The sequence below is a fragment of the Mauremys mutica genome, chromosome 2 (assembly GCF_020497125.1).
Source record: "Mauremys mutica isolate MM-2020 ecotype Southern chromosome 2, ASM2049712v1, whole genome shotgun sequence".
Lineage (NCBI taxonomy): Eukaryota > Metazoa > Chordata > Testudines > Geoemydidae > Mauremys > Mauremys mutica.
Genome location: NC_059073.1, coordinates 276,639,733 through 276,659,649, shown reverse-complemented (window position 1 = coordinate 276,659,649; position 19,917 = coordinate 276,639,733). Strand labels below are relative to the sequence as shown.

Here is a 19,917-nt window from a genome sequence, read left to right as displayed (position 1 = left end):
TACATATTGATGACAGTTTGAAGCCACTGAATGACAGGAAATACTTAAGTACATGAAAAGGAAAAGGGAGTCAAAATGTTAAGTTTTAAGAATGCAGGGCCCAATCCAGAAGAACAGATCATCTGATTCATAAGTTCCATGTACCTAATGGAAATGTGGGCTTCTGTTACATGAAAACTCTGTTTTGGAGGTCAACCAGGAAGAGGTAAAAAGACCATTCACATTGTCATCACTGGTAATGTAGAAGATACCAAAACCCTGTAAAAGTGTTTACAACTATTTTGTAGCTTGGTGCCCTACAAAAAGGTCAGGCTCAATACCAGTCCACCTCTCCACGGGATAGTATTGCCACAGGATACTTTCCTACAAGTGTATCGTGGTCCTCAAATTTTAACCATAATGTGGAACATGTAAGAGATTGTCTCATGGACAATGTGCTCTCTTGTTTACTACTACACAGACTGCATCCCTCCCATTCATAATATATGACATCCCAGAGGCAAATGCTGCAGTTGCTCACATGGAGGAGTATAGTAGGAAAATATTTAATATATTTGTAGTCTTTTAATGAAGTGCAGCAGCTGGAAGTGACTAGCCAGCACCATGGGACAAGTCAGCTTCTCATGGACCACAGTTCAAAACCTCCAAATATCTGTTAGTAACTGCAGGATGTACAGTCCTCAGCTTCAGTCAAGCCAAAGTCAAAGTCTGGAGTTGTGTGGCGGGAAAAAGGACAAACCAAAGACTATGACACAAAGGGAGTTCCACAACTTCCTATATGCTGGAGTTGGAGATTTAAGAAAAAAAAGGGGGGGCAGACGTGGATGTGGTGAGGGTTTCTCAATTTGCTGAAAGCCAATATATTCCGGGGCTATGGAGCCAGCATCAGAACGCCGTGGATGTCAGCTGTTTACTCTGTGCATACTTGCTGAATGTGATGCACTTAAAGCAGAGCTTGAAGTAACTCAGTTAATATTCATCTACAAAGAACATCAGCGCCTTAAAAAAGCACTTTTCTGCCAGTGGCACGTTTAATCAGTATATTTGCACACTTATTCGATACCTGAGGAAGTCTGATTTATATGCTACTCTAAGGCTAATGCCACATTTATTTTAGTATCTGTAAATGCTGGCTTTTTTGACAAGAATATCCCTCACAACATTATCAATGACTATAAGACCTTATTTTGACTTCGTTTTTCCAAACAAGATGATGTGTATATATATATATATATTTTTAATTAACCATATTGGTCCTAATTATGCACGTAAAATCACTTGGTATGAATCATACTACTTACTGTATGTTTTTAAAACAGCATGTTCTAGTTTCATCTGAGCACGTGTAAGATACAAGAAAAGATTCAGTGATACTCTTTGTGCTTAATACTTTGCAATAAGATGGCTATTTAGACCACAATAGCAACAAGACTGAATTGCCTAGAACAGATACATCCATTGCTTTCTGCAAAACTCTTGAAAATTTGGGCTAAAGCGTATCATGTTATACTTATGAAATTCTAGGAAAAAATAGTACAGACTGAGAGCAAATGGCCTTAAATCCTTATGTTTCTTTTGGAACAGGAAGGGCTAGGGTTGTATTTTATGACTAAATGGTTTATTCTAAGTCCCCCACAATACTATAGGGAAGACATCAACCTAACGTATGTGAACAATGGCAGAGACTCATCCAGACCATCACATATTTGATATAAAAATTCATCTTGAAAACTTGACCTTCTATGCATTTCTCATGTGTCCTGTGATGTATATTCAGTAAGGACGGACTGCCTTACCCGGCTCTAATTTAGACTGTACATTCTGCAGGGCAGAGAGCACCTCTTCTCTGGTTTGTCCAGCATGGAGCACACAGGAGGCACTCTAAGCTGTAGATGATTACAAGAGGCTTCAGGAGCATGGAGGATTAATACTCCCACAGCTCCTGTGGTTGGTGATATTTTTAAAGCTTTAATATGGTACTTCTGAACCAAAACACGAAATAATTTCTTGTTAAATTCTTTAATTTCTATGACACTAAAACAGTGAACTATGTAAAAGGTATTGGAGAAACAGGGCCAACAACAAACACCATTACAATCTGTAAACAAAGTTTCCTATGAATGCAAAAATTGTTACTTCTAAAGTAACATCATACCAGTTTAATTTTTACCTTAAAAGGTAAATACTGAAGATGTGCTTACACTTAAGAATCCCACCATATTACAACAATTCTGCCACTGTGCATTGAATATTGTGCTACCAACACAGGAGAAAGCCAAGAGGTGGCTAACTTAAGACACTTAATTCACATACCATAAATCAGACAAAAATTGTATCTTGTTTATCAGATAGTAGCATCTCTGTGCTTTAGCCTCATAAAAAATGAGGCAGATGTTGATGTCACCAAGAGGTACAGACCACCTGACTTCATGAGACAAAACACTGGAAGTGCACTGTCAATATCTATTAATGACTTCTCCATTGCTTCTGTGTAAATAAATTTACCCTTCTGTGAATATACGACCAAGGTGTTATATTTACGTTTGAAAGTAGCACTGTATCTGTAAAAAGTTTGCATATAGAATGTCAGTTTCAGGACATTTAACGTAGACAGTGTCAAAATACAAAAAGTAGACTTAAGACACTGTCAGCAGCTAGAGAAAGGTTGGATTTTCTCTGAAGATTAATCCACTGTGAGAACCACACTTAACCTAAACTTTTGCCTTCTTTCCAGTAACCAGTGTCTTTATTTAAGTACTCTTTTTAACTAATACAGATCTGTGACTCTAAGATTCAAAGCACAACCCAATAAAAGGAGTGCAATCAGAAAACTGCAGTGTTTGTTTTGGGAGGGAAAGAAATACTAAGACAAGGGGGAAAACACTGCAAGTCTTTCTTCTTCTTCTTTTTGCCTACATACTATAACTTGCATTCTTGCTATTTGTGAACGTATCTAATGGAGCTTGCCTCCAGACAACTCACTCGCTAAACACAATTCATTCTGGGGAATCATATATAAGCATGGTGAATTGTTTGACTTTTTTTTATTTTCTTGGCTTGACAGACCACATACCCCTTCCAAAAAAAAAAATCAGTTTCTGCTGTGGATTCCTACTGAGAGAAGGACAAAGATCAAAATTAAGGCAGATATCATCCAGAACTTGAGTAGAAATTTTTGCTTTTTGATCTTTCTACAGACAATTTCGTCAGGGGATCTGATCAAAAAAATCTTACTGAGGCAACTACCTTAAAGTCACAATGTAACAGAAAGCTGGAATATGTTTTATAAAATTAACTAACCCTATCATATGTCACAGTTTACCACACTCCCAGTGCGGATATGGTACAACTATAGTCATATTATCATTTCCAAAGATAAATAGTGGATAATTATATTATCATTCTTTACACTTCTAATGCAGAAGCCCATACACTCTCAACAGATACAAGGAGCCAATGCCTTTACTAATAAATCATCTAATGTTTATAATGTGAATCCATTTTTTTTAAGTAATTTAGGAGTAGTTATCTCTTCTTGGTTGGAACTTTGCCTCAATGGAGAAAAAAAAAATTTCTGCTGTCCAAAAACTCAACAATAAATGTAAGCAACAGAAAAAGATGCTTGTAAGTCTCAATGAAAACTAGCAATTTTACTCTCTCCAAAACCCAGCCTAATAAACAGTAGATACAGCTCAGAAATTACTGCAGTAGTATTTATATTATGCCCAATTTCCATTCAAAAAGGCCAATTCAGGAAACCATTATTTTTGTGGCTGTTGTTTGGGGTTTGCTTTTGAAGCACTCCACTGAACTCCCATCTCACTCCGATTTCATTAAGCATAGGCCAGAACTCAGACATTACTCAGGAAGAGAACAGATGAGAGATACCGGACATCAGAAGAGACTAACTTGTTTCAGAATCGTACTGGATATTAGTCCATTATCATGGTTTGATTGCGTGTAAGGGCTCAGACCTCAAATGGACATATTTCAGTTTTACATAAATACAAAATAAGAAACATTAAACTTACCAAAAAATGTTTTGGTAACCTTGCCTGATCTGTCTACAGATCACACATATACAGGCAATGGTCCTCATTACTGTCTTTATAATTCCTCTTTTCAAGTCAAGTGTTAGTGCAGCAGTGTTAGACAACAGGCAAAAGTACACACATTTTAACAGCGACCGGTGATTGTCACATACTACTTGCAGGACGTCTGATTCTACAGCAATGCTAAAGAAAATACTGAATTTCTCCTCATCAGTGTCATTCTGGGTCTAAGGGCTCAGAGCAGCTAAATCATGTTACATTGCAGAAAGCTTCATACTCATAAGAAAGACTGAACTGGAGGTTTTGCTGACCCAACTGACTGCATCATTTCTGTAAGCTTAGTATTCAACATATATAGTATACTACACACACACTATATAGTACTATCTATACAGATAGACAGGACTATATAATATATAGGAGAAACTAAAGACTTGAAGAGATTGGTGAAAAATAAAAGCTTGCACTGAGTTATAAACATTCCTGTGTGTGTGTGTGTGTGTGTGTGTACAGACATATGAGAGAAACTAAAGACTGAAGAGATTAGTGAAAGATAGTGGCTTGCACCACTAAGCTACAATATACTGCATTATCATCATCAGGACTTAACTCAGAAAACCTTTAAGGAAACTGTTCAACTGGAGACTACTAGACAAAATCTGTGCTACTTGTGTTCACACACACACACACACACACAGTTAATAGAATTTTATATGTGTATATATTGAAGGGCAACTGACCTCTATGGCATAACACTTTCTGTAAGTGATAGTACTATATGAATTAGAACAATAAGAGGCCTGCATAGCTTTCTACAAAGCATACTGGGCTCAGATTTAACAGTGAAGTACATTAGAATTTATCTTGTGGTTCATTAGTCTTGATGAGACACCTTCTGATTACCACTGAAGAAAATTACCTTCTGTCGTTGAAAAACCTACAATACTGGGTCTGTAAGAGTGCTTCATGATGCCAAACGTTACATACAGCCTTGTGAATCCTGTATGAAACTAACAGTGATCTCTCCAAATTACTTCAATTTTTTAATGAATTCTTAGTAGAAAAGAAGTGTGACTTGCTGTTAAAGACACCTAAACATTCCTAATTAGGGTTATATTGGGCTTCAAATGTACCCTTTCTTTCCAAGTCTCAGAGCTGTTCACCAGCATTGTATTTATATCATAGAGGAGGTATTGTGCACTTAACATGGTAGTAGGGCATCATATCTAGAAACATGAGACTCTGTCCAACCACGAATTCATTTTTTTTCTCAGCTTCCAGTCTTCAAGGCACCTCCTGCATAAACTGACTGGGGAGTATACAAAATGGACCAAAACAAATCAGAAATTGTAGAATCGGAAGTAGCTTGGTTTCTCAGAAATACACAGTGTGAAAAGTGAGAGAAGGTTGGACCCAAAATTAACAAATGAAATTAATACAAAGACATTTTGATGAAGATGACAGGAATGTCATGAGGTTGAAGTTTTCAGCTTTATTGATTGAAGATGATTGCTTCTCACAGTGTTTTCTGATGCCCATTTGCAGAAGGCTTTGTCGTCTCAGAGTCTCTTGCATTGTTCGACAGATGAAGTTTATCTAAACCTGCATAGGTATTACACATAAGGTAAAATGCAATTTTCTGCTTTTCATATATTTAGATATTTACAATGGAAAACTGCTAAAAGCACATTGTAGACAAACCACATTGTGTTTGGTTTTGTTTTCCATATTTGCTGAAGGCCAAAATAGTAAAATAGAACCCGCCTTTCCTCTCGGCAGCCCCCCTCGACATGCTGTAAGAACCCCAGGGCCCAGTGGGAAGGAGGAGGGCAGCTTGGAGCAGGGGCCTTGCGCATAGGCGTAGTGTGACTTCTATTTCAGGGGAACAGGAACGAGCAGTCCAGGGAGGGAGCGCCATCTGCACCCCTGACTCACCTCAGCAGGCCACCTGCCTGTCTGGGGTTGGGGGGGGGAACATAACAAAATATTGTAACTCAAGGATGGGGGGCTTAGCTCAAAAAGTTTGAAAACAGCTTAGGGCACAAGGAGGAGGTAGCTGGGGCTGTGTGCAGGCAGGGCAGGGGGTAGCTCAGGGTGCAGGGAGAGGGGGTAGCTGGGGCTGTGTGTGCAGGCAGGGGGTAGCTCAGGGGGCAGCGAGAGGGGGTAGCTGGGGCTGTGTGCAGGCAGGGCAGGGGGTAGCTCAGGGGCAGGGAGAGGGGGTAGCTGGGGCTGTGTGCGGGCAGGGCAGGGGGTAGCTCAGGGTGCAGGGAGAGGGGGTAGCTGGGGCTGTGTGCTGGGAGAGGGGGTAGCTCAGGGGGCAGGGAGAGGGGGTAGCTGGGGCTGTGTGCAGGCAGGGGGTAGCTCAGGGTGCAGGGAGAGGGGGTAGCTGGGGCTGTGTGCAGGCAGGGGGTAGCTCAGGGTGCAGGGAGAGGGGGTAGCTGGGGCTGTGTGCGGGCAGGGCAGGGGGTAGCTCAGGGTGCAGGGAGAGGGGGTAGCTGGGGCTGTGTGCGGGCAGGGGGTAGCTCAGGGTGCAGGGAGAGGGGGTAGCTGGGGCTGTGTGCGGGCAGGGGGTAGCTCAGGGGGCAGGGAGAGGGGGTAGCTGGGGCTGTGTGCAGGCAGGGGGTAGCTCAGGGGGCAGGGAGAGGGGGTAGCTGGGGCTGTGTGCGGGCAGGGCAGGGGGTAGCTCAGGGTGCAGGGAGAGGGGGTAGCTGGGGCTGTGTGCGGGCAGGGGGTAGCTCAGGGGGCAGGGAGAGGGGGTAGCTGGGGCTGTGTGCGGGCAGGGGGTAGCTCAGGGGGGAGGGAGCGGGGGTCGCGGGGTCTGTGTGCAGAGCAGGGGGACGCTCAGGGGCAGGGAGGGAGAGGGGGTAGCTGGGGCTGTGTGCGGGCAGGGCAGGGGGTAGCTCAGGGGGCAGGGAGAGGGGGTAGCTGGGGCTGTGTGCAGGCAGGGCAGGGGGTAGCTCAGGGTGCAGGGAGAGGGGGTAGCTGGGGCTGTGTGCGGGCAGGGCAGGGGGTAGCTCAGGGTGCAGGGAGAGGGGGTAGCTGGGTGTGCGGGCAGGGGTAGCTCAGGGGGCAGGGAGAGGGGGTAGCTGGGGCTGTGTGCGGGCAGGGCAGGGGGTAGCTCAGGGTGCAGGGAGAGGGGGTAGCTGGGGCTGTGTGCGGGCAGGGGGTAGCTCAGGGGGCAGGGAGAGGGGGTAGCTGGGGCTGTGTGCGGGCAGGGCAGGGGGTAGCTCAGGGTGCAGGGAGAGGGGGTAGCTGGGGCTGTGTGCGGGCAGGGGGTAGCTCAGGGTGCAGGGAGAGGGGGTAGCTGGGGCTGTGTTCAGGCAGGGGGTAGCTCAGGGGGCAGGGAGAGGGGGTAGCTGGGGCTGTGTGCAGGCAGGGGGTAGCTCAGGGTGCAGGGAGAGGGGGTAGCTAGGGGCTGTGTGCGGGCAGGGGGTAGCTCAGGGGGCAGGGAGAGGGGGTAGCTGGGGCTGTGTGCGGGCAGGGGGTAGCTCAGGGGGCAGGGAGAGGGGGTAGCTGGGGCTGTGTGCGGGCAGGGGGTAGCTCAGGGGGCAGGGAGAGGGGGTAGCTGGGGCTGTGTGCGGGCAGGGCAGGGGGTAGCTCAGGGTGCAGGGAGAGGGGGTAGCTGGGGCTGTGTGCTGGGAGGGCTCCCCTGCAGTCCCTGTTCCCAGAGGGGTCTGCCAGCCACGGAGCTGGGTCTCCCCACCAGGGTGGCTCCTAGCGGATGTCTCTGCGAGAGCAAAGGGGGCTGGGACTCGGGAGCGGCTTCAACCCGGGGCACCAGGAGGAGAGGAGGGAACGCTGTGGCCGTCTGCTCCATGGCAGCAGCCAGAGCCGCAGCTGCCCTGCACTGCCCGGTGTAATGGCAAAAATAGCAGCCGGCACCAATAGCAGTTACCTACTGAGCCTGCTCAGTTCAAGTGAGCAGGCTCAGTACAACCTAGACAGGAAATTCTGCCAGGGAGCTGTTTGCCACTACATCAGCTCTGGCTTCCTGCCTCCAACCGGGCCAGGGAGAGGAGGGGGAGAGGGGGTGTAGATGTGCCCCCCGGGGACTACCCTGCTCTTGCGCTGCAGTTTGGGGGTGGGGTAGGGGCGGCAATGCCCTCCATGTCCACAACTCTGCCCACAGGCTCAGGGTTTCTCCCCGACAGGGAGCACCAGGGCTCAGCGATTCAGCCCCGGGCCTCCCAGTTTCAGCCCAGCAGAGGGCGCCGAGGGTCAGGGCTTCAGCCCTGCACCTCCCAGGAGTCCTGGCTAGAGCCCCGCAGGGGGAGCCAGGGATCGGGGTCTGGGTTTCAGCCACGGGGCCCCACTCCCCCCTTGAAAGGGCTCACGGACCTCCAGGGGGCCACAGACCCCTGGTTGAGAACTGCTGCTTTGGTTCAAACAGGAATTACTTCAGGGAAGTCCTCAAGCCTGTGTCATACAGAAAGGCAGACTACATGATCACAACACTCCCCTCTGGGTTTATAATCTATGAACATTTTCAAAAACAGAAACCTACAATTAAGCTCTTAAATCTGCACTTTAAACAATTAAGGATGGGTTTTCAGAAGTATTTAAGTGCACAAGTTCCATGGGTACTTTTAAAAATAATCCCCTTACTGGTCTAAGCATGGACTTTGGAACCTAAAGTTAGGGTCTTTTTTTAATTTAATGCTAATGGCACAACATGGATATCGTATCTTAGAACTTCCCCACTCTTGGATCCTCTTTCTCTACACAAAGTCACGACTATTCCCTTAGCAATCCAAAGCAATGACATATAAAAGAGGATTACTCAAGGCACCGAACAAAGTGAACTCAAAGATCCTCTTTTCATGAAAATATCCCTATCTAATGAATAGGGAGATCAAACCAAACAGATAAACAAGAAATTAACAGAGGTGTATCACGTCTATCAAGACCAACTAAGATGAAGCTTCCTTGAATACATATTCCTAGCACAAGATCTATTGATGAATCATAGAAAGGTAGGGCTGAACGGATGTTGAGAAGTCATCAATTCCAGTCCCCTGTGCTGTGGCAGGACCAAGTAAGCCTAGACCATCCCTGACAGGTGTTCGTCCAACCTGTTTTTAAAAACCTCTAATGATGAGGATTCCACAATCTTCCTTGAAAGCCTATCCCAGAGCTTAACTACCTCTATAGTTACAAAGTTTTCCTAAGATCTAACCTATATTGCCCTTGCTGAAGATTAAGACCATTACTTTTTGTCCTGCGTTTAGTGGACATGGAGAACAATTGCGCACCATTGTCTTGATAACAGCCCTTAACATATTTGAAGACTTCTCACATTCCCCCCTCAAGTCATCTTTTCTCAAGGCTTAACACATAGGCGCCGGTTCCATGGGTGCTCTGGGGCTGGAGAAAAATTAGTGGGTCTCATCCTAAATTCATACTAATGAAGTCTGTATAATACATCAGATTGTCTGTGTGTGTGTGCACACAAACAAAAACCATGTACAAACCAACTACTGAAGAAGTGTTAAGATTTCAAATTTAAGCAATTACACAATCATAAAAAGTGAAAGTTAAGACTGAACCAAAAAAATCTTCTTTCCGGCCCTCTGTAATGCATACACATAACAATACCAGCAAGGTTCACAGATTCTTTGTAAATTACAAAAAATATGAGCACAAATTAAAATTACTGACCAAGAATCCATGGTTCTTCAAACAGATTGACAGGATAGATCCACATTCTAAGGAGCACTTGTATTTTCTTTGCTATAGTCACAACTCTCTGGGAAGCAGTGACCACTGGAGTCTCTGGCATGCACCTTCACAGCACTGAGTGTTCAGACCCAAGCTTATAGGAAATAGTAGTCTAAATCTCACTTCTGGATCTTTCAACTTAATCAAATTCCATTCAAGAGTCTGAAGAAGTAGGTACAGTTGGTGGGGAGTGTGTATCTAGGCAGTCAACCTACTCAATGCAAGCTCTCTCCTTTGAATATTTACAGCACAGAGCCTCACACTTGAGAGATTAAATAGCAGCAAAATCCGTTAAAGGTGGCGGCTCTCATGAGAGCTAGTTAAATAAAGATAGCAGAACTGTTCTTCTGAACTGATCACAAGTCATGGAAACCAAGTCAAGAGAGTTAGACTGAAATCTGAATTCTGGGCAGCTGTCCTACATATCTCAGTGAGAGAAACATTTGAAGACATACTGTGGAAATGGTCTTAGATTTGTAGAATGTTTTAAGACTTTTAGATACTACCACACTTGCAAATTCTCAGCAAGCATGCATACACAATTTGATCCATTTAGACTAGCTGAGTAGAAATTGTATCTCCATTAGGCTTGTCTTCAACAGATTTATGTAAAGGTTTAATTCTCTGTATATAGTAGCTAAAAGCTATTAAGCTATGCAGTCTAACATTTCCTGATAGTAAGCGAAGCTTAGGAAAGAACATTCCTGGGAAGTTAAAAAAGCTGTTTTAGGTAGAAATCAGATGTCAACTTTAGTTAGGAATGTAGGTTGTGGGCACAGCACTATTATAATTTTTTGGGAAGAGCCTAGGGGGGAGGGATAGCTCAGTAGTTTCAGCACTGGCCTGCTAAACCCAGGGTTGAGTGTTCCAATCCTTGCGGGGGCCACTTAGGGATCTGGGGCAAAATCAGTACTTGGTTCTGCTAGTGAAGGCAGGGGGCTGGACTTGATGACCTGTCAGGGTCCCTTCTACGAGACAGGTATATCTCCATATTTTTTTTTTTAAGGATTCATAGCCCTCCATCTGCGAGAGTACAAAGGGACAGAGAAGGAGGTCAGTACAACTGCACCTTATATGACTATAGGGCTGAATGTTCCTTTCTGTGAGGCAGCATGTGAATATCACCCAACTACTTTTGAGAGGGGTATGACTTGGGATTGTGCATGCCAGGAACTCCATAGAGTATGGTTCCATCCTGGCAATACACTGAAAACTGAAGATATCATAATATACAAGAGGGCAGAGTTAAGGTTGTGTGCTCAATCTTAGTTTGCACATTTCCTCAGAAGATTGCTTAACACTGTAACCTTAACTCTGTTAACTTGTAGAATTTCCAATTGTTTTATTTCTTTATGTTAATGATTCATCCCTAGGATTCAGACCTTTTTATCTTTATGATAAACTCTTTAAACAAACAAAAAGGATTGCTAAGGTCATTGATTAACAGCTTCTGATTTTTCTTTATTTGTTAATGTTAGGATTATTTTTCTGAAATTATAAATAAAAGATAAAAATATTAGTGATATAGAATTCAATTCCCTTCTGGCAGAGACCAAGCTTGGAATGTTTCAGCCTAAAACGTAATTTTGTTTAATAAGTTATGAGTGAATGAAGAAAGATATAACAACAAACTTTTTTGCAGCCGTAACTATACCGGGTGTAACTGAGCACCTGCTCTAAAGTACATGCCTTCACAAACACCCTGAGGTACAGCAGTAATGAAGATAATTCAAACATTCGCCAGAAGGTATAGTGTGGTGCAGGGCTTGGAGGAAATGTTTAAGTGAGAAAAACAGCACTTTTGCAATGGCACATAGGTTCTGTTACACGCACACCCATTTGGTTAGTTTAAGAGCAAGAACTGGCAGAAATACATTTGTAGGGACTTGGGAAACTTTATGATTGAAAAAGGAAAATAAAAAAAGATGTAGATGTTAAAATAAAGGCCAAATGCCTTTACCATATTACCTAATGCTTTGAAGAGCTCTTCTCGCACAGCAGAGGTGAACTTTCTGACCAGACATAGAGTTGTCATGATAGCAAAGAGCAAATTGTAAGATAACACAATGTAGAAATTTCCCAGCCAGTTAAACCTTCCAAAGTCTCCAAGCAGATCAAATCTGGTAATTCCTGTTAAAATTACATTTTTGAACATTTAAAAAGAGATAAGATTTAAAAAATATTCTTGAAAACATTTTTGAATTACTATAAAAATACAGGAGATTGACCTATGTAACTCTAGTACTTGGTGCTGTATTAAAGAAAAATACACTAAAAATCCCTATGATTGAGAGATGGATGTACAGTCAAAGATGTAAAACAAACATTTTTTGAAGGTCATCTGGGTCTCTTGTTTGGCTACAACAGAGTTGCTAGCCATAGTATAACATTTGTTGGTTGACCAAAATACCTTAGGTGGCTCAGATAAAAGGCTGATAAACGTGTGTCTTGAAATAACGTTATAAATTCAAGACAAATAAGTGGTTCCCCTATTTCAATAAATATAATTTTGAAAATTAACTATCTTAAACCAAATCATCATAAAAGCCATTTGTTTAAGATGTCAGGCTTCCATAAAATCCTTACTTATATAAAAAAAAATGATGGAAAGCATTGTGTGTCTTTCACAAAAGACAACACTAATTTACATTTAACTGCTTTACACACACACACACACACACACACACACACACCCTTAGTTCTGAAGCTTGTTGCTTTTCCATGACATGAGAATGTTTAGCATTATTTATTCAAAAAAGTATATGCAATGTAAGAAACAGAATAGCACAACACTACAAAAGTATAGTTTTGCCTGCATTAACTGTAAATTACATTATTTTTCTGTATATTGATTTTTTTATTTCACTGCTTTTGCAGATATCTGTTTGTAGCAGTAAGTGCCCTGCCAAGAGAGGCACAAAACCACATGGTACAGTAAACATTAGGGCTGCATACATGCTTTGTGGATCCACTGTTTTGAAATTAAGTATTCAAAGACTTCCCCTCCTAGTGCAATTCCTCTCCTAGTGCCAGTGCTGCAGTCAGATAGGAGTCACACAAGAGGAGGAAATGAGAGAAGTTCACAATCCTGATAGCCTGAGGTCTACCTGAGAACTCCAACTCACATGTCAGGGTAGTAATCTCTAGGGGCTATCAAGCTCCAAGTGCCTACCGACAAAGCAGAAAAGGAAACAGGAAGTTTTCCAAGCCCATGTTGTGTCAGGTCTAACAAGTCAGCTTCAAGAGGGGAGTCTGTGCCAAAGAAGACCACATCAAGACAGACTGCATAGATATAAAGGTGTAGGGCGTTGAGCCAATGCTCAAAACAATTTCCCCCTGGGACCCACTCCAAAGAGTCCTCCCGTGGTAACTTATCCTCAGAACTCAGTCTTACCTCTGAATAAGGTGAAGGGAAAGAGTTTTCACTGGCCTCAACATCAAAATGGGGAAAAAACAAGCTCCAGACACCAACCTTCCTTTGAAAACACAACCCTCAGATCTGAGATTCTTGGGAGCAGGTTTTGAACAACAGCTTGATTCCAAAAAGGTTACAGACTTGGAAAGACTGTGCTGTTCAGGCTTGGGTATACTAACCTGCAGTGCTTTGTGCAGTGATAAGTGTTGACACTTCAACTCCATCTCTTTCCAAGGCCAAGGGGAAAGAGCTGCACAACAAGCCATGCACCTCGTTGTACAGAGACCCTGACCCAAAGCTGCACACGCCATGTACCTCATTGTACAGTGACCCTGGCCCAGAGACTCTAGGCTGGTCAATGACACATCATAGCATTAAAAAAACGTGCACCATTTGAACCTCTGCATCAGCCATCTTACCTAGCCTGAAGATGAGCAGCTAATGACTGAGATCAACTGGAGTATTTAAGGAGAACACAAAGGGTGCAAGAGCACAAGAAAGAAAAATTATAGAGCAAAAAGGAGGGGGACTAAGGAAACAGCCCTAAGGGATAATGGAGAAATTATTGAAGTTGCCCAAGACAATGAAAAGGAAAGGGCAAAGAGATAGGTGAACAAAGAGTAACAGATTCATAAGCACACAAGGAGCAGAAATTGACTGACAGTCAAAATCAGCAAACAGATCAAGATAGATAAATACAGAGAAGATGCTTTTAGACTTGACCATGAAGTTGAGATGACCTTAAACACAGATTCAGTGGAATGGAGAGGGTGGAAGTCAGACTGCTGGACATACAAGAGGGTTTGAGAGAGAAACTCAAGGTAGGGAACGAGGCACACTCCAGAAGCCTGAAGTAAGAGGTGGTGCATTAGTTGTATATTTAAGTGGGGTCAAAGAAGGTGGTTTTTTTTCAAAATACAAGAGTGACTCTCGAAGAGGAAGGGACTGCAAGGAGGGTTGGTCTTTAAAGGAGAAGGCATCACTGGAAGACAAATCAGAGGGACAGAGTGCCATGTCTCAATGACAGCAGGTAAAAGAAAGCGATTATAACCTATATTTCTTGACAATCTTTAATAAAAATATATTTTAATATGCTTATCTGGAAAATCAGCCTTTATGCAAGTTGATTTTTTTTATTGCCTTATCTGTTTTAAAAAAATATGTATACAGCCCTTCCAAGGGGGAAATAAAAAAACATTCAATGAGACTACACTATAAAAGAGTCTATTGTAGTACCATAAGTATAAACCTAAAAAGTATTCGTGACAAAATATTCTGTGGAGATTTTAAAATTCAGAATGTTTAAAAACTTAAGAACCCTAAAAATACAGCATTAAGTAAACACACAACTTCAGTTTTAATTTCAAATCAATATTTATGATAAAATCCTAGAGAAAAAGAAAGCTGGAAAACAATACTTTTATGACATCAAACTCAATTTTGTCTGTAGCTCTAAAATCCTAGCTTATCAACTATTCTGCTCCCTAGTTCATTTCACAATGGTAATGATGTGGTGCTGACAGTCAAGCACTTGTCAATCAGGAGCAGTAAAGGAAAGGCTGAAAAGGCCTGAAAAACTAGGTTTTTTCATTTTTACTTTTTGTTGCTAAAAATACCCCCAACTCCTTTAATATGGCAGTAAAGAGTTGACAGAAACCTTAGTTAGAATGCTAAAATACATGTAACAATTCTCCATACTTCATCTTAAATTCAAAGACTGGATTAAAAAAAGTTAAAACGTGAAATACTTGATAACTTTCCCCAGTTTGCCTTTCCCATAATGATGAAATCCTGCTTTTTCTTTATAGTCTAGAAACTTGCTTTTTTAATACTGTGAAAAGACTATGAATCTGTTTAACGTATTTATTTCTTTTCATCTATTCAGTGCCACTGGGCGTAACATGTAATGCAATGCATGTTGATATTTTGCAAAGCACCACATGACTCACTGTACTCTAATACACTCTATTAATCCTGTTTGGACAGCTGTGTCCGTGCATTTGTTAGCTGTGTTTTAATTGTTCCATTTTTTTATTTATCTCTATGGCAAACTATCCAGGAATTTCATTTGTTACGTTTTTTTTTTTAAAGAGAGTTTTGCCATTAATTTGTTTTCTATGTAACAATTGCACCCTGCATGTACACTTTCTTCAATACAATTATCTTGTATTAATAACAACTGTTAATCTTAATTACAGTACATAACCAATGATTTTGACAAACGAAAATGGTAAATGCCATAAAAATTAGTAGCACAATACAAATGCCATAATTCTAGTTTTAAACATCGCTATTTGAACACTGTGTTGGTCTTGATGTTAAAAAGTGGTTTCATTTCTCAGATCTTAATCATATTTGCTCTTGATTTTAAGATTGGAAATCTTTAAATATTAGACTTATTATTTTGATTTTTGGTGACATTTAGAATGTTAATATATAAATGTACATTATTTTGTGATACTAAATATGGATTTTTTTAATTTAATTTAATTTTTAAAGGTGAGAGCTTTGGGTTAGAATATCATCCTTCAAACAATTTATTGTTTCACATACAGAGGCATTCCCTCCTGGAATGTCACTGAATTTTAATGGGACCCAGTGCAGAAATAGACTCGTGAGTGCTTGTTTGTCCTTGTTTGGGCCCTTTAAAATGGGATTCTTCATAAGAAGATTGTATACAATATGCCATGTAGTTATTAGACTCATTTATTGCGAAATCTCAATGGTTTTCTATCCGATGGCACTTCAGTCAAGTTGTTGTTGTTGTTTTTGCAACTAAAAGCTTGTGTCCACTGCCCTGCAGAGATGTAAACTGCAGCGCACACTAGTATGCTGCACTATACCTCCCCCATGTGGATGCTGTGGGCACAAACTAAAAGGTACCTCATTCACATTGACAGAGTCCTAAAGGGGAGTTACTGCACAGCCCGCTAGCACGTGCCGCCCTTCACACCCCATCGTCTCCCTGGCCACACGGTTCAGACTGAGTCTAAATGGAACAAAAGTTGGATGTTTTCAAATCTGACTGTCTGAAGTTAAGCTCCTATATTCATATTTAAACACCACAAATGTAAGTGGCCTGATTTTTGGAAGCAGCCAACACCCACAAATCCCAGTGAAGTTCACAGGAGGCGCAAGTGCTCTGCATCACTGAAAATCAGGTGATTTATTTAAATGCTTCCATATGATTTTACAAGCCTATATGTAGGCACTTAGGCCTGAGTCTGATAGGTTGAACATTTAAATGCATTTCAAATACAAAGGGCCTCTCTCTTTAATCTGTTGCACCAGTTTTCCAGGACAAGTATCTATGACAATTTTAAACAGGAATCAAGGTGTCTTCCCCCACCAATATTCCAAAGTTTAGTTTTTAACATATTAACCTAGAGGGGCAAGGGCCATGTGCAGAACTATTTTAACAAAAACAATCAACTGGTTTTCCCATTACTATAAAAAAAGCTAAATACATGAAGTGTGTTTAACACTTCATAAACCTTTATGCTCAAGGCATTAACTTGCTGCTTAATCCATAGATAGCTTGCTGTGCCATCCACTTATGACATCTGTCTGAACTCGGATGAAATGCACGTTTTTACATAAGACAAAAAACAATTTTAAGATTGACATGATATAACTGTGCACTCCTTTCAAAAGTTTTCAAATCTATTTTCTTTTTATTGTCTGCAAGTTTACCTTCAAGAACAACAGTATTCTTTAGTTTCTATGAAAAACTAAGCCAGCTATGATATTAGACTATTTTTTCTTGCTTTACTTGAATTAAGAGGACTAAAGCCCTCTAAAAAAATATTCCTTAAATCCAAATTTTAAATGAAACCATGATCTTCTGATTAACATTTGAAAAAAGTAGTGTATTTTCTAGAACATACTTCGCAGCTTTTACCAAAATGTGTGATCCCTGCTATTTATATGTAAGCTTGGAAGGGTTACATTTTTACTGGTAAATGCTGGTCAACATAAATTTCACCATACACACACAAACACAAAGAAAAAACATTTCCATCAATAATAATAGACATTTACACACAGGCAAAGAAAGAAAAATGCTGCTTGCACATTTATTAGGGTTTGATTTAAGGATATGTATTTTGTATATTTTGATGTAATTTGGACAATTTGTGTTTTTTTATGGTTTTAAAGTTTTAACTTTTTGAATCTTAACATCTACTATTATTAAATAATCGTTGTCCAACTCCACTCTATCTCGTGCAACTGTGAAAATTTAAAATAAATAAAAATTGAAAAAATGCTTAAAAACAAAACATCTATATTATCCATCGAAATCCCCAAAAAATAAAAAATGGAATTTTGCCCACCCTATTTATATGTATAATTCATGGTGCTCTGGGACTTAGAGAAGCTATATATTTGATTTCAGCAAAGACTGTCAAAGTAAAACTATGAAGTCATTTATAGTTCCTGAGAAACACCAGGGAAGTTATTTTAATATATATCCAAAGTCTGACTTTTCCTGGGTCATTTCATTTACATGCCTGCATCAAAACATTATGAAAACATACAACATAGTAAAATACTTCACTGTTATGATACTGAAATATTTGTATTAAACTTACCCAGTGTTCTTGACATCACTGGCAAAGCAGAGCTGAGCACTAAGATTGACACACAGTTTCCAATTATCTGTTGTGAACAAGAACACCCCCATCAAAATAGGTTTTTTGCTGAAAGAAATATGGCAGCTGAGCTCTGACAAAGAACAGTTTCTGAAAGCTACATCCTGTGAATTAGACTTAAAAATGTAATTTTATTTTAGATTATGTAAAATTAATTTGTTCTTGCTTCTGCTAGACATCTCCAATAAGTGTCATTCACAAAATGTTTACCTCCAACAATAGACAAAGTCAGATACTTATTAAAACCAGCAGAAGAGTGAATAAGCAAGCATGTAATGCTACATTTTAATCTATAACCATGCTCACCAAAGGCTTTCATAAAAAATAGTGACGCCATCATTTAAAGCAACTATCATTCATTTAAAAATTTAGGCCCCAATCCTGCAAATACTTTATGTGCTTACCTTTATGCACATGAATCATTCCATTCGCTTTGTGATGACTTGTGTGTAAAGTTAAACATGTTTTAACTGCTTGCAGGATTAGAACCTAATTATAAAAAGGCTAAAAGACAAAATGTTTCCTTTCCACTGAGTTTTGTCCCTAAATTGAAACTAACAATCTAACAGCATAGCAATGTTAGATTTGTCTGCAGTTTTACTGAAACTGAACTTATGTTTCTGTTCCTGAAAACAGTTTGTTCAGCTCTGGTTCTATAACAATTAACAAGTAAATAAAATATCTGTTAAAGATAGCAAGGTAGAAACTTTTGTATTTACTTATATTTTGTTTTTTTTCTGAACTATTCTTAATATACTGTAAATGAAAACTGAGCAGACATTACGAACATTTCAATGCACACATTTATTAGAGATGTTCTTATGCCTTCACGTACTTTCCTGCTTCCAAGAATTCCTGGCAAGATTAAAGCAATACGCTATATTTGAGAAGAAATTTCTTAAACACTGGTATACACTGAATATTTAATTAAATCCAAACCCTGCCTCCTGCTTATTGATCCCCTCCCCCTTGTCAACTTGTGGGAATATTTTGTCAGAAACCTATGCATGTGTCTCAGCATTAGGTAACAGCATTTGTTATTCTGAAACCAATGCCAAACTGTGGAAAGTCAAACTAGACTCAGACTGCAAAATGTTGCTGAATAGAGCTCCTCAGTCTTACTTTAATTACTCAAATTTGAATTACTTTGTACTACTTGTAGCAACCAAGTTCTTCAGATTTCAAACAAGCTCCCTGAAGTACAGTTAGCACAATCAAAGTTACTCATTAGCAATACGTTTCCTTTGGGGGGGGGGGGAGGGAGAGTCCTTTCACTAGCTTTTCTATAGCTAGTTAACAAGCTCTGCTATTCCAGGCTTTTTACAAATGAATGGATGCCATCCAAACTAAACAGAGCACATCCTTTTTCCCACTCATTCAGCATTTTGAAAATCTTCCAGTTTGTGTTTACGCAGCTTACAAACAAATACTGATCACTGCAAATGAGCCATTCAGGGCAATTACTAACTAAAAGAGCCAGTTTGTCTTGGGTGGCAAAAAAAAAAAAAAAGGGTGGGGGGGTGCATCACTACCTCAGACTTTACCTTACCTTTGTCATAGTTGTGTCATCCTTCCTGGGAGTGAAATTTCCAAAAAAGCGAAGACTATAGAAGCCGACGACAGAGGATACCATAAGATAGCTGTGAGAATCAAGGAAAAAAGAACCTCCAAGGAATGCAAATTTCACTCAAGTTCTCAGCAGTCTCCTAAAAGTCTTAAGAACCAAAGAAAAAACAAAAACACTTCGAGTGCTTGAGAAGGACTGACCTGTCTCTTTCTTCTTTCTAGGCAAATGTCTTAGTAAACTACCAATGTCCCAGAAAACTAGACAGAATACTTGTTAACAGACAGAATTCTTACTTAAAGAAAGGATACAAAATCAAAATGATTTCAAGTGCTGCTCCCACAAAACCAAAAGTGGATAGGGAGGCACTTCCTATTCCAGGCCCCTACAAGGAGAAAAATACTTTGCATATTTTAATGAGATACAGGCATTAAGTGTTCAAAAAGTTAACTTATGTCCCTAGCAAAACTCTAAAATCCTTGGCTGAAAGGTGCTATTATAGATGAAAAGTATCAC

At 40.7% G+C, this 19,917-nt stretch overlaps 1 protein-coding gene across 1 annotated transcript in view; it reads right to left on the bottom strand.

Annotated features, from left to right (window-relative positions):
- Window positions 1-1,234: 1,234 nt before the first annotated feature.
- The window catches only part of LMBR1 (limb development membrane protein 1), a 137,962-nt gene continuing 119,279 nt past the window's right edge, over window positions 1,235-19,917 (bottom strand). Inside the window, exons 13-17 of the mRNA XM_045003195.1 lie at window positions 19,713-19,786; window positions 19,387-19,477; window positions 17,778-17,844; window positions 11,739-11,900; window positions 1,235-5,654 (exon numbers count right to left, since the gene is read on the bottom strand). Of these exons, the coding sequence (XP_044859130.1) occupies window positions 5,569-5,654; window positions 11,739-11,900; window positions 17,778-17,844; window positions 19,387-19,477; window positions 19,713-19,786 (480 nt within the window). The 3' untranslated portion in view covers window positions 1,235-5,568. The remainder of the gene's footprint in view (window positions 5,655-11,738; window positions 11,901-17,777; window positions 17,845-19,386; window positions 19,478-19,712; window positions 19,787-19,917) is intronic.